Raw genomic sequence first — 14,895 nt, 5'->3', positions numbered from 1 at the left:
TACTTTCCAGCCTCCAGAATGATGAGAAATGTCTGTTGTTTATAAGCCAACTAGTCGATGGTATTTTAGTTAGAGCATTCCAAATGGATTAAGACAAAAATTGGTACTGAGAAGTGGAGGAGGGGGGAAGATGTTGTAACAAATACCTAAAAAAGTGGAAATGGCTTTGAAATTGCATAATGGGTAATGGAAGAGTTTTGAGTGCATGCTAGAAAAAGCGTCATTGTGCAGTCTGGTGAGGACTCAGAAAGAAAAGAAGAGAGCTGTAGAGAAAGCCTCAATCTTCTTAGAGAATACTTAAAGTAATCATGAATAGAATGGTGGTAGAAATATGGATGGTAAAGGCCATTCTGATGAGGTCTTAGATCAGATGAGCAACATGTTACTGGAATCTGGAAGAAAAGTGATCCTTGTTGTAAGGTACCAAAGAACTTTCCTGAATTGTGTTTATATTTTACTGTTTTGTGGAAGGTAGAGTTTTGTGATCAATAAAATTGGATATTTACCTAAGCACACTGTTCAAAGTGTGGTTGACAAATCTTGACTGCTGCTTATAGTAAAATGTTCGAGAAACTACTTAAAGATGTAATTGTTAAGCAAAAAGGAAGCAAAACTTGAAGATTTGGAAAATTCTCAACCAATCCATCTTGTAAAAAATGAAAAAGTGGTGTCTAAAGAAAACACTATTTGATAATTAGTGTGGATCAGCCATATCATCAGGTACCAGGACTAAGACAATAGAAGAATGACACTAAAGGCAATTTAGAAATCACCCGGGCTGCCCCTTCTTTTGCAAGGGCCTGATGGCAGAACAATTTCAAAGGAGAGCTGCCAAATCTTAGAGACTCCTGCCTGCTTCCTGGTGCTGCCTCATATTGAGGGTTCCTCTGGTGCTCTGCCCAGGTTTAGCTCTGGTAGTCCTCAGTGCAGCAGCTGACCCTCTGTAGGTTGCATACTGCAAACTTTAGTAGAGTAAACTTTCTACCAGCTGAGAATGCAGGCCCAGGGGGCATGACTGCGTCCACCTAGATTTCAAAGGATGGAGTTACCCAAATCCATGGGGCAGCGCTCCTAGAGCCTTGGGAGCCCAAACTCTGCCAGGCCTAGGAATTACAATTTGTCTCAAATTTGTAATAATCTAATTTGAATTAATACCACCTTAGCTTCAATAGTAGGCAAAACTTTGCTTATATACACCTCTGTACCTTCTCCTTTATGATACTGTTTTACTAATTATATCTTTATGCATTGTGTAGATTTATAATTACTGGTTTATGCATTTGTCTTTTAAATCATCTAGGTAAAAAGAAGAATTATAATAAAAATCTAATAATATTGGCTTTTTATTTACCTATGTAGTTAACCTTCATCACAGTTCTTTATCATTACTTTTAGTTACTCTCTAATATCTCATCATTTCCTCCTAGACTTATTTCTTGTAGGAAATATCTGTTAGATGTGAACTCTTTCAGCTTTTGTTTATCTGAGAATGTTTTACTTTCTTCTTCGTTTTTGAAGGATAATTTTGCAGATACAGAATTCTTGTTTGAGAGTTTTCTCTTTGAGTGCTTTAAGTATGTCATTCTATTGCCTTATGACCTGAATGGTTTCTGATAAGAAATTGGCATTGAGTCTTATTGAGGATTCCTAATCAAGAATTTCTTGTATGTAACAAATCACTTCTCTTGCTGTTTTCAAGGTTCTCTATTGTTGGCTTTTGATAGTTTGATTTTAATGTGTTTTGGAATATAACACTTTGTGTTTGTCTATCTTGGAACATACTGATCTTCATGGATTGTGTATCTGTGGGTTTCATCAAATTTGGACAGGTTTTGCCCTGACTGGTTTTGCTCAGTGGATAGAGCATCGGCCCTCAACTGAAGGGTCAAGGGTTTGATTCAGGTTAAGGGCATGTATCTTGGTTGCGGGTTCTATCCCCAGTAGCAGGTGTGCAGATGGCAGCTGATTGATGTTTCTATTTATCCCTCTCCCTTCCTCTAAAAAAAAAAAAATCAATAAAAAATATTTTTAAAAAATATAAAAAAAAAAAACAATGGTAGGTTTGGGCCATTGTTTCTCTAAATATTCTTTTTTTGTGCCGATCTCTATTTTATCTTCCTCTGGGACTCCCATATTATACTCTGTATAATTTCAGTCCTCGAAATTTGTTGACTGTCTTATGATTCAGATTATCAGGCAAGTTTTAAATGTTTCACATACATTTGAAAACACTTGTTGGTTATATAGTGTTCTCTACATGTAAACTAAGTTTAAGGTGGTTAATATTTTAAAATGTGTGTGTCCTTTTATTTTTTTTGCCTTCTCCCATGTTTATAGATTTTGAATTTGTCTGTTTCTATTCTGGTTCCATCTACTTTTGCTTCATATATTTTGAAGCCTTGTTATTAGTTGAACACAAATTTAATATTTTTTGTCCTTCTGTTGAATTGACCCTCTGATCACCATGAAGTGTTCCTTTTTACTTTAATACTTCTTTCTTAAAGTTTAGTGTTTTTACCAGGTTTCTTTTACTTTGTGTTTGCATGATATATCATTTTCCTTCTTTTTAGCTTCAACTTACATATATCCTTGTAATTAAATTGTATCTTTTAAATAATACAAAGTTGCTGAAACCGGTTTGGCTCAGTGGATAGAGCATCAGCCTGCGGACTGAAAGGTCCCAGGTTCGATTCCGGTCAAGGGCATGTACATTGGTTGCGGGCACATCCCCTGGTGGGGGGTGTGCAGGAGGCAGCTGGTCAATGTATCTCTCTCATCGATGTTTCTAGCTCTCTATCCCTCTTCCTTTCTCTCTGTGAAAACTCAATAAAAAATATTTAAATAATACAAAGTCTTTTTTATAATCCAGAATCATAGGCTGTGTGTTTTAATTGGCTTGTTTGCATTTATATATAATGTAATGTAATTACTAATATAATTGTGTTTAAATCTATTATCTTGCTATTTGCGTTGTTTCATTTGTTTTTGTTTTCTATTTTCCTTTTTTAAAAATATATTTTTATTGTTGATATTACAGATATATTTTTATTTTACTTCTTTCTTAATATTTTAAAGTCAATCAATTATTTTTAATTTTTTTAACTTATAGCTTCCATTAGATTTTTTAGTATATGTGCTGCTGAAGCGAACACTCCATTAGATTTTTTTGTTACAGTTTTTATATTATTCTGTTAGTGGTTACATACTAATAGGATTCTTGCTCAAGGCAGGCTAGAATGATTAGATACCACCTGATGGCAAGTAAGGAAAAGGAGTTTGATGATATATCAAGATGGGGAATTCTTGCTAAAGGGAACAAGGATTCTTGCTAAAATTGGATTCTGTGAAGAAGTACACATGGGTCTTGTTGGGCCATGGTTTCAGAGGAGCCTGACTAAAATTTGATCCAGTCAAGAAAGAAACCATCAACAAAACAACAAGAAAGCCCACTGCATGGGAGAACTTATTTGCCAATGTTACATCCAATAAGGGTTTAATCTCCAAAATGTATAGGGAACTCATGCAACTTAATAAAAAGGAAGATAAACAGTTCAATAAAAAATATGGGCAAAGGATCTAAATAGACACTTTTTGAAAGTGGACATACAGAAGGCCAAGAAAGGCATGAAAACATGCTCAAAGCCACTAATTATCTGAGAGATGCAAATTAAAACAACAGTGAGGTATCACCTCACACCTGTCAGAATGGCTATCATCAACAAATCAACAAACTGACAAGTGCTGGCAAGGATGTGGAGAAAAAGGAACCCTTGTGCACTGCTGGTGGGAATGCAGACTGGTGCAGCCACTGTGGAAAACAGTATGGCGTTTCCTCAATAATTAAAAATGAAACTCCCATTTGACCCAGTAATCCCACTTCTAGGAATATATCCCAAGAAATCAGAAACACCAATCAGAAAGAATATATGCACCCCCTAGTTCATAGCAGCACAATTCACCATAGCTAAGATTTGGAAACAGCCTTAGTGCCCATCAGCAGATGAGTGGATTAAAAACCTATGGTACATTTACACAATGTAATAGTATGCTGCTGTAAAAAAGAAGGAACTCTTACCATTTGCAACAGCATGGATGGACCTGTAGAGCATTATGCTAAGTGAAATAAGCCAGTTGGAGAAAGATAAATATCACATGATCTCACTCATATATGGGATATAATGATCAACATAAACTGATGGACAAAAATAGATCCAGAGACAGAGAAACACTGAACAGACCATGAAACCTCAGAGGGAAGGTAGGGTAGGATGGGAGGGAGAGGGTAAGAGATCAACCAAAGGACATGTATGCATGCATATAAGCATAATCAGTGGACATAGACAGTAGGGGGGTGAAGACCTATGCTGGAGGTTGGGTTGGGCTGGGAGAGGTCAATGGGGGAAAAAGGAGACATATGTAATACTTTCAACAATAAAGAATTTTTAAAAGAGAATCTTTGTCACCTCTTCCCTGTACTTCTATGTTTTCTTGGGTCTTCACTATCATTATACTTATTCTCTCTCTTTTTTTTTAAATGTATTTTATTGATTTTTTACAGAGAGGAAGGGAGAGGGATAGAGAGATAGAAACATCGATGAGAGAGAAACATCGATCAACTGCCTCCTGCACACCTCCTACTGGGGATGTGCCCACAACCCAGGTACATGCCCTTGACTGGAATCGAACCTGGGATCTTTCAGTCCTCAGGCCGATGCTCTATCCACTGAGCCAAACCGGTCAGGGCTATACTTATTCTCTTGAATTAAAGTTTTCCAAAGGTTTCTCTGTACCATATACTACACTGTGAGATCCTTCAAGCTAGGCACTATTTTTCATTTTTATATTTCCCATACCCATCTTGTGCTTATTATAGAATAGGAATTCTGTTAATATTAGTGGAATGATGACTGTTCTTGCTCTAGAATGATATGAAACTACGTTACAAATCTGGTAATGGCTTGGAAAAGAAGAAACACATTGAAGTGATTTTAATAAATAAAAATAAAAAGAATTTGGACTTGGTATATAGGGAAAGAAAAGGGACTTAAAAATGACAGAGAAATTTCTTTGAGGTCCTATTATTTCAATACATTGTCTATCTCAAATACAGTGTCATTACCTTTATTTCCTTTCTAGAACAACCCAATCAAAATGAAATAAGTATTAATATAAAATGGCCATTTTGAAATAAGGTATCATTGTGACTAAACATGACTATAAGCACTGTCTTTTGTTATCGCAGGGCTGACCTAACCATTTTATTTTGGTGTATACTCCCTTTTTTCTGACCCCTTTGTACCAGTTTATATAGATACATTCATTTTCCTATTTTGATACTTAAAATTAATTAAAGGAGTCTTTCATATGTTCAGAAATCATTATTAATCATTTAAAAAATTCTGATGACTCATAGTGTGAATTCACTTTTCCTTCTTTGTGTAGTTAAGCTATTGTTTGAAAATCATTACATTACATTCTGAAAAATACCCCTATCAACACATGCTAAGAATAATAGTTCCCTATATAATTTTGTTTATCCTATATAATAAAAGGCTAATATACAAATCGACCGAACAGCGGAATGACCAGTCGCTATGACGTGCACTTACCAGCAGGGGGCAGACGCTCAACACAGGAGCTGCCCCTGGTGGACAGTGCACTCCCACAGGGGGAGCACTGCTCAGCTGCCAGGCTCAAGGCTGGCAAGCGCAGTGACAGTGGCAGGAGCCTCTCCTGCCTCCACAGCAGTGCTAAAGATGTCGGACAGCTGGCTTAGCCATCAGTCGGACATCCCCCGAGGACTCCTGGACTGCCAGAGGGCACAGGCCTCTAGTATGATTATATTTAAACCAAATGCTAGCTCTTTGTTAAGGTTGTCTTCCCAGTATTTTCTCTTTCCAAGATAATCTTATAGCTGGTCTTTTATGGCCCCTTCATGGGCATGTCCTCTCCCACTGTGTCTTATATGTACTTGGAACGCTGATTTATGTGAAATATTTTACCTTTTAGATAAAAGAAGTATGTGCAATGTACAGAGACATGGGATTATGATGCTAACTACTTGATTATATGTTATTTGAAAGTTCAAGTTTAAAATATTTTTTCAATTCAGAATTTGTGTGGACCAAAATAATATTCAGATGAAATAACTATTTGTTATCTACTTATTGTTATCTTAAAATTTAGAAAATTACAAGTCATTATTCTCTAGTTTCAAGATGACTTACATGGTGAACCCTTACTTTGCTATGGATAAGTCTTTTTTCTCCCCTTTCACCTTTTCTTTGTGACACGAGGGCACACTGTTTTTATTTAATAAATTCTTTGGGAAAGTTCCTTGTCCACTGTACTCTTACCTTCCTTTTTTCTTAGTTCCATCCTGTTAACTTTCATTTTCTTAGTTCCATTCATAATCATAATTATTAATCCTTTTATACTTTTCTCCATGATCATATAATCACATAATGGACACACTATCTCATTTTCTCCCATAAACAGTCATTAGGATTCTGAAGCTATTATTTTATAAAATGGAATCATATTATATTTTCTTGTGTGCTTTTTGCTTTTCTTATGAATAAATACATTGTGAAAAATCTAAGCCAACTACTTTTGCATTAGCTCATTCTTTTATTTAATTTTATAACAGTCCATGGCATGGACTTGACTACCCTAATTTTTTCTTCTGCTCTTGAATTTACATTTTCTTATTAATCTACTGCACTTTTAGGAATACACAGAAGAGATTGATGGATTTGAAGGTTTTAATAATTTTTTTACTGATACTGATTTTTCAAATTTATACCAATATTGCTTTCTCAAAAACTCTACCAGTTTACATTTCTAGCAGTTATATAACAGTACCCTTTTCACCATTAATCAGCAACAGATGTTATTTCTGTTACTATTTTTGCTAGTTGAATGGGTATAAATTGATGTCACATAATTTTAATTTGCATTTCTTCAATACTAGGTATTAGGTATTACCATCCCTTCTCATTTTATTAGTCTTGTAAATTTGCTTTACTGTGAATAACTTATTTCCATTTTTTCACTTTTTTATTTTGCCTTTTTAATTTTTATTTCTTTATTATACAATATTTTAAGTTAATACTTTGTATAAAAATATAATACATACCAGTGTACTCACTATCCAACTTTTCAAATCTATGATTTTGCCATTTTACTGCAGATTTTTTCCTAGTATGTTATTGTGATAAATTATATGAATGGAGTTTTCTAATTTAGTCATTTTTGCAATCTTAGGGTGAATGAACTTCATTAATAAAAAAAAACACACGTTGTTGTCCTGACCGATTAGGCTCAGTGCGTTGGCCTGCGGACGCAAGGGTGTCCCAGGTTCGATTCCGGTCAGGAGCGTGTACCTTGGTTGCGGGCACATCCCCAGTAGGGGGTGTGCAGGAGGCAGCTGATTGATGTTTCTCTCTCATCGATGTTTCTAACTCTATCCCTCTCCCTTCCTCTCTCTGTAAAAAATCAATAATATATCTATATATATTTTTAAAAACATTGTTGGATTTGGTTTGCTAATATTTAGTTTAGGATTGTTAGTATCTATTTTGGTAAGTGAGATTATTCTTTTATGATGTCTCTTTTTGGTTTTGGTATAATAGTCAAACTAAATCCACAATATGTGCCATTTTTTCTGTTCTCTTTTTAAATTCTCTGTAATTAAGATTAGAATTGTCTTTCATGTTTGGTTGAACATATATAAATTTCCTCTGGGCCTTAAGGAGGCTTTCCTTTCTTCTTTCTGATTCTTCTTTATTTCTTTTTCCTTCTTCCTTCTTTCTTCTCTATTTTTTTTAAAGTGGGAGATTGTTTCTTTAATGATTATAGTTCTTTTGAAATCCATTTTTAAAGTTATATATTTCTAAACTTAATTTGTATACATTTTCAAGTTTATTGGCATAATTTATTCTAGCACTCCCTTTTTGTCTTCAGAACTTATCCTATCTAATAAAAGAGTAATATGCAAATTGACCATCACTCTGTCCCAAAGATGGCTGCACCCACAGCTGAGGCCAAGTTCCCTTAAGGAGCCTTAACGAGCCATCAGTAGGGACCTGAGGCTACACCCTCCCCTTCCCCCTTGGGGCTTGACAGGGGATGTCAGGCCACGCCCCCTGCCCCAGCACTGGGCCAGGAGACCTGAGGCTGCGCCCCTCCCTCCCCCCCGCCTGGCTGGGCTTGACAGGGGAACTCAGGCCGTTCCCTCCTGCGAGTGGGGCTTGATGGGGGACCTAAGGCTGTGCCCCCCCTCCCAGTGCTGGGCCGGGGGACCTGAGGCTGTGCCTCCCTGCCTGGCGGGGCTTGACGGGGGACCTCAGGCCATGCCCCCCACCCAGCAGGGCTTGACAGGGGATCTCAGGTCGTGCCCCCCACCTGGCGGGGCTTGATGGAGGACCTCAAGGCATGCCCCCTGCCCCAGTCTGGGCTGGGGGATCTCAGGCCACGCCCACCATCCTGGCACCAGGCCAGGGGACCTGAGGCTATGCCCCCTGCCCAGCAGTGCTTGACAAGGGTGGGACTGGCAGGGTCTGGATCTAGCCCAATTGGGGGGGGGGGCGCGGCATGGTCTGGGTCTCACGATTTTGAGGTGCATGTGGGTGGGCGGGGACTTGACTCTCTGGGTCCCATGGTGAGACCCAGACTCTGACAGGAAGAAGGTTTTCATATACATTTTACTAATTTTCTTTCATCTCTGACACTTGTATTATAGAGAAAGGGCAAATAGCAATATTAAATTATTTCCTCTAATTAATCCCCTTTTAATCCTTTGCACTCGCTTGCTTTTTTCTTGATTCCTTTATTCTACTCAGGATTTAATTTTTTAAATACCCCAGATTTTACAAAGCGCGGCAATAGAATAAAAAACGAGTTTTTTTTTCATACAAACTTATTTATTTGGATTTTTTTATATTTCAAATTATTGACACATTCAAAGAGTATAAAAAGAGCTGCTACCGATGCTAACCGTGTTGAGTCACACTCGACATCCGAGTGCAAAAGTTTAATGTGCACGAATTTTGTGCACCGGGTCACTAGTATTTAAAAAAATTCTTAGTGTTTATCTGTTCCTTCTTTCTTTTTTGATTAGAGTTGACAAAGGTTTGTTTATTTAATTAGTCATTGCAAATAATCAGTTTTTATCTTATTAATTCTCTTTATTAAATTTTTATCCCTATTAACTCCTATTGTGTCATGTCCTTCTTTCAGCTGTCTTTGGGTTATTCTGTTGTTTGCTGACTTGACTTAGATAATTCAGATTAATCTGTTATTTTCTTTCTTTTTTAAAAAATATATTTTATTGATATTTTTACAGAGAGGAAGGGAGAGGGATAGAGAGCTAGAAACATCAATGAGAGAGAAACATTGACCAGCTGCCTCCTGCACACCCCCCACCGGGGATATGCCCACAACCAATGTACATGCCCTTGACTGGAATCGAACCTGGGACCCTTCAGTCCGCAGACGGACGCTCTATCCACTGAGCCAAACCGGTTTCGGCCAAATCTGTTATTTTCTAATGTAATCATATTAGAGCTATAATTTTCCCTCTTGAGTATCATAGTTATATTTTATAATTTTTAACACATGGTATTAGTGATCATTTATTATAAATGTTCTTTAATTTCTGTGACCTGTGAGATATTTAGAAGTATTTGTAGTGTCTATGAGTGGGTAGAATGTTGGCCTGCGGACTGAAGGGTCCTAGGTTCAATTTTGGTCAAGGGCACATACCTTGGTTGCAGGCTCCTTCCTGGCTTGGGCCCTGATCTGGGCATGTGCAGGAGGCAACCAATCAATGTGTTTCTCTCACAGTGATATTTCTCTCCATCTTTCCCTTTCTCTTCCACTCTCTCTAAAAATCAATGGAAAAATATTCTCAGATGAGGATTAAAAAAAAAAGTATTTGTAAATACAAGGATGAATGCAAGGATACAGTTTCAGAGTTTTTACTGAATAAGCTTTTTATATGTAACTTACTGAAATTATTACATATCTATGAGTAGACAGTTGTTGTTTTTTTATTTTATTGATTTTTCACAGAGTAAGGGAGAGGGATAGAGAGTTAGAAATATCGATGTGAGAGAAACATTGATCAGCTGCCTCCTGCACACCTCCTACTGGGGATGTGCCCGCAACCAAGGTATATGCCCCTGACTGGAATCGAACCTGGGACCCTTCAGTCCGCAGGCTGACGCTCTATCCACTGAGCCAAACCGGTCAGGGCTAGACAGTTGTTTTAATAATTTAACTATAAATTTAAAAATTTTGATGTCAGTGTGTCAAGTTGATGTCATTTTTGCCTATAATGGAAAAAGAATGAAAATGTCACTCAAATAAAAATTCTCTTGTTTTTTGAGGCTTATGTTTTCAAGTATATAGAATAAAAAATTTTAAGTATTAATTTCTGAATTAAGTCAAGCATGATTAGAGAACATGCTGTGTATGACTGTTCTCTGGCATTTTGGGAGACTTATTTTTAGTCTCCACATGATTGGTATGAATATGTGTGTATGTATGTGTGAATGTTCTATATGTGCTGGGAAATGAAAAGCATTAATTGTGTGGCTTAGATATTTTATATGCTTTTATAAAGTTTAGTGGCCTTCAACTTTTTGTCCATGTATATCCTAAAATATCTTTGAAAATAAATTGCATAGTCCTGCATTTTAAGTTGACAATTAAAATTTTTTCTAAATTTAAATAGGGCAGAGAATTTAATTACTAGTATTGTATAAAATTTGATATTTAAAAATAAGGCTGTTTCACTGTTCTTTTAAAAGTATCCAGTGACTTCTAAATATTAATTACTTGATATGATATCCTTATTATAAATTTAAACACACCGATTTAAATCCATTTATCTGTAGAGACATCTAAAAAAATTGAATAATTAAAAAAAATTGTTTGGAAAAGTCCCAGCAGTCATGTTTTAAATATAGGGCAAAATGATATTAAATTAAGAATTCAGTTATAGTTCGTGTTGAACTAAAAGATTTCAACTGCTACTGCATTTTGTGCTGATTTTGAATTGTTACTTTAGACCCACTATAAATTATACATGTTATATAAATGTACTTTTAACTATCTGTACTCATTTCTTTTTCTGCTTCTTTCTTAGGAATCACACCTGTGTATCATAGTATGTTTGCTTTAATGAGTGAAACAGAAAGGATCTGGTATCCACCCAACCATGTCTTCCATATAGATGAGTCAACTAGGCACAATGTACTCTACAGAATAAGGTATGTTCTTCAGTAAAGTGATTCACTTTAATGGCAAAAGAACAAAGTGGATGAAATTATTGAACATTTTTAAAATTGTAAGGTATCTAATATCAGAGACTACAGCTAATTAGCATTTAATTTTCTTCTTGTAAGACTATTTCTCCATTAGAGGAATAGTCCATACATGTTCTTTAACTAGAATGCTCTGAGAATAAAGCTGTTCTGGTGAGATGCTACTTTACCACTTATGATTATAATTACACTAGAGGCCTGGTGCATGAGATTCATGCACTGGGGTGGGGTGGTGGGGGGTTCCTCAGCCTGGTGTGCACCCTCTTGCAGTTCGGGAGCCCATCAGTCAGACATCCTTAGCACTGCCACAGAGGCGGGAGAGGCTCCTGCCACTGCTACTGCACTGGCCAGCCGTGAACCCGGCTTCTGGCTGAGTGACGCTCCCCCCTGTAGGAGTGCACTGACCACCAGGGGGCAGCTGCTGCATTGAGTGTCTGCCCCCTGGTGGTCAGTGCGTGTCATAGCAAACAGTCGTTCTGCTGTTCAGTCAATTTGCATATTAGCCTTTTATTATATAGGACTAGAGGCCTGGTGCACGAAATTCATGCACACCGGGGGTGTGTGTGTATGTGTGTGTGTGCCCCTCAGCGCAGCCTGCACCCTCTGCAATCTGGGACCCCTCAAGAGATGTCCGACTGCCTGTTTAGGCCCACTAGGATCGGGACTAAACAGGCAGTCGGACATCCCTCTTACAATCAAGGACTGCTGGCTCCCAACCACTCGCCTGCCTGCCTGCCTGATTGCCCCTAACTGCTTCTCCCTGCCCGCCTGATCATCCCCTAACCACTCCCCTGCTAGCCTGATCGATGCCTAACTGCTCCCCTGCCGGCCAGATTGCCCCTAACTGCCCTCCCCTGCCGGCCTGGTCACCCCTCACTGCCCTCCCCGGCAGGCCTGGTTGCCTCCAACTAACCTCTCTTTCAGGCCTGGTCCCTCCCAACTCTCCTCCCCTGCAGGCCTGGTCACCCCTAACTGCCTTCCCCTGCTGGCCTGATCGCCCACAACTGCCCTCCCCTCAGGCCTGGTCCCCCCCAACTGCCCTCCTCTGCTGGCCATCTTTGACCACATGGGGGCGGCCATCTTGTGTGTTAGAGTGACAGTCAATTTGTATATTACCTCTTTATTATATAGTATTTTTAAAAGGTGAGCATGACTTTACTAGCAAAATCCTAAATGTCTAGAATATTGCTAGTTTCCCAGGAAATTAGATGTTTTGTGCAATAAAATGTAATCTCTTCTTTTTAATAACTTTTTTAACTGAAGAGAAGATTTTGCCAGTATTTATTACAGTCTCAAATAATAAAATTAATCCTGTGTAATAAAAGGCTAATATGCAAATCTACCAAACAGTGGAATGACCAGTCGCTATGATGTGCACTGATCACCAGGGGGCAGATGCTCAACACAGGATCTGCCCCCTGTTGGTCAGTGCGCTCCCACAGGGTGAGCGCCACTTAGGCTGGACTCACGGCTGGCGAGTGCAACAGCGGTGGCAGGAGCCTTTCCTGCCTCCGCGGCAGAGCTAAAGATGTCCAACTGCTGGTTTAGCACAGGGAGCAGGCCTAAGCCATCAGTCGGACATCGCCCGAAGGCTCCCGGACTGGCTGAGGGACCCCCGACCACCCCCAAGTGCACGCACTGGGCCTTTAGTTTATTTAATAATTTATGGTAAAATTAGTGAAATACAGAGGTACTTTTCTACTCAAAAGGACAAAACAAAGAAGTTTGACCCTGGTAGGTGTCACTCAGTTGGTTGGGCCTTGTCCCATGCACAGAAAGGTTGCTGGTTAGATTCCCCAGTCAGGGCACATGCCTATGTTGCGGGTTTGATCCCTGGTAAGGGGCATGCAAGGAGGTAGCCCATTGATGTTTTGCTCAGACATTGATGTTTCTCTCTCTCCTTCTTCCATCCTCTCTCTGAAGATCAATAAAAAATCTTAAAAAGTTAAGTGTGATCTGTGGCTCTTACTTATGAAATAGATTCATTCAATGCATAGAGTCAGTGTTGCAGTAAAAAAGAACATAGACTCTTTCATAACTTGAAAAAGAAAGGTGAAGGAATCCTTAATTAACTAAGACTCAAGAGAGACGTCCTTACCATGATAAAGGGTATCTATAAAAATCATGTATCAAATAATATTCTTAAATGATAAAATGTGTATTAGAAGCAGTCTCTATTTAAAAAATATATATATTTTATTGATTTTTTACAGAGAGTAAGAGAGAGGGAGAGAGAGTTAGAAACATCGATGAGAGAGAAACATCAATCAGTTGCCTCCTTCACCCCCCCGCTTCCTCCCTACCGGGGATGTGTCCGCCACCAAGGTACATGCCCTTGACTGGAATTGAACCTGGGACCCTTCAGTCCGCAGGCCTATCCACTGAGCCAAACCGGTCAGGGCAAAGCAGTCTCTTTAAAATTAGGAAAAAGATAGCCACAGTTACTGCTTTTGTACAGGATTTTAATGGCGTTCTTAACCAATAAGACAGGAAATAAAAGTTTAATGAGAACAAAGAAGCAAAATGTCATTATTTGGAGGTGATATTATAAGCATATTTCTACATTTCTCTGTTTCCTATTATTATTTCTACAGTCCATGCATGGAAGAAGGCAGTATATTGATTTTACACTTAGGTTTCTTGTATTTTCTACCTATATTTTTATTATAGTCTTATCTAGATTTTTTTTTGCTCTCAACTTGTATTTAACATTATTAGCTGTGTTTTCTGATGATGGGATAATACCTTTCATTATGCTGGAAGTGGTTATATGTATGCAGTATGTTTATATTTGATTTATTTGGAAGCTGACAGAGTGTTTCAACTGTCTTGTAGATTTTATTTTCCTTACTGGTATTGTAGCGGCAGCAACAGAACTTACCGGCATGGAATTTCTCGAGGTGCTGAAGCTCCTCTTCTTGATGACTTTGTTATGTCTTACCTTTTTGCTCAGGTATGATATATTATCTGCTTTTCATGTGTTAAATGATAAATACCTCTTAGTCAGGAAAATCTTCATATATGGGAAAATGGATGTTCCGTTTTGCATAGCAGGTACAGCTAGGTAACAAAATAAAGTTTTTTTTTTAAAATTTAATAAATCTTTATTGTTCAGATTATTACAATTGTTTCTCATTCCCCCCCCCCCCCAATATCTCCCCACCACCCGGTTCCCACCTCCCCTCTGCCCTTACCTCCCCCCACTGTCCTTATCCATAGGTGTATGATTTTTGTCCAGTCTCTTCCTGTACCCCCCACACAGACACCCCTTTCCCCCTGAGAATTATCAATCCACTCCCATTCTATGCCTCTGATTCTATTATGTTCACCAGTTTATTCTGTTTCTCAGATTTTTAATTCACTTGATTTTTAGATTCACTTGTTGATATATATGTATTTGTTGTTCATAATTTTTATCTTTACTTTTTTCTTCTTTTTAAAGAATAACTCTCAGCATTTCATAAAATACTGGTTTGGTGGTGTTGAACTCCTTTAGCTTTTTCTTATCTGTGAAGCTCTTTATCTGCCCTTCAATTCTAAATGATAACTTTGCTGGGTAGAGTAG

The 14,895-nt window shown here is 38.1% G+C and overlaps 1 protein-coding gene across 6 annotated transcripts in view; it reads left to right on the top strand.

Annotated features, from left to right (window-relative positions):
• JAK2 (Janus kinase 2) overlaps positions 1 to 14,895 on the top strand; it is a 104,853-nt gene that overhangs the window by 34,247 nt on the left and 55,711 nt on the right. For 5 of the 6 annotated variants that reach the window (XM_054727593.1, XM_008144991.3, XM_054727594.1 and 2 more), the window contains exons 4-5: positions 11,153 to 11,276; positions 14,166 to 14,283. In XM_054727593.1, the coding sequence (XP_054583568.1) occupies positions 11,153 to 11,276; positions 14,166 to 14,283 (242 nt within the window). Of the gene's footprint in view, positions 1 to 11,152; positions 11,277 to 14,165; positions 14,284 to 14,895 lie in introns of those variants that run through there. The other variant, XM_054727597.1, reaches the window with a different exon arrangement.

This window comes from Eptesicus fuscus, chromosome 15 (genome assembly GCF_027574615.1).
Source record: "Eptesicus fuscus isolate TK198812 chromosome 15, DD_ASM_mEF_20220401, whole genome shotgun sequence".
In the NCBI taxonomy this organism is placed as follows: domain Eukaryota; kingdom Metazoa; phylum Chordata; class Mammalia; order Chiroptera; family Vespertilionidae; genus Eptesicus; species Eptesicus fuscus.
This window is presented reverse-complemented; position numbering and strand designations above follow the sequence as displayed.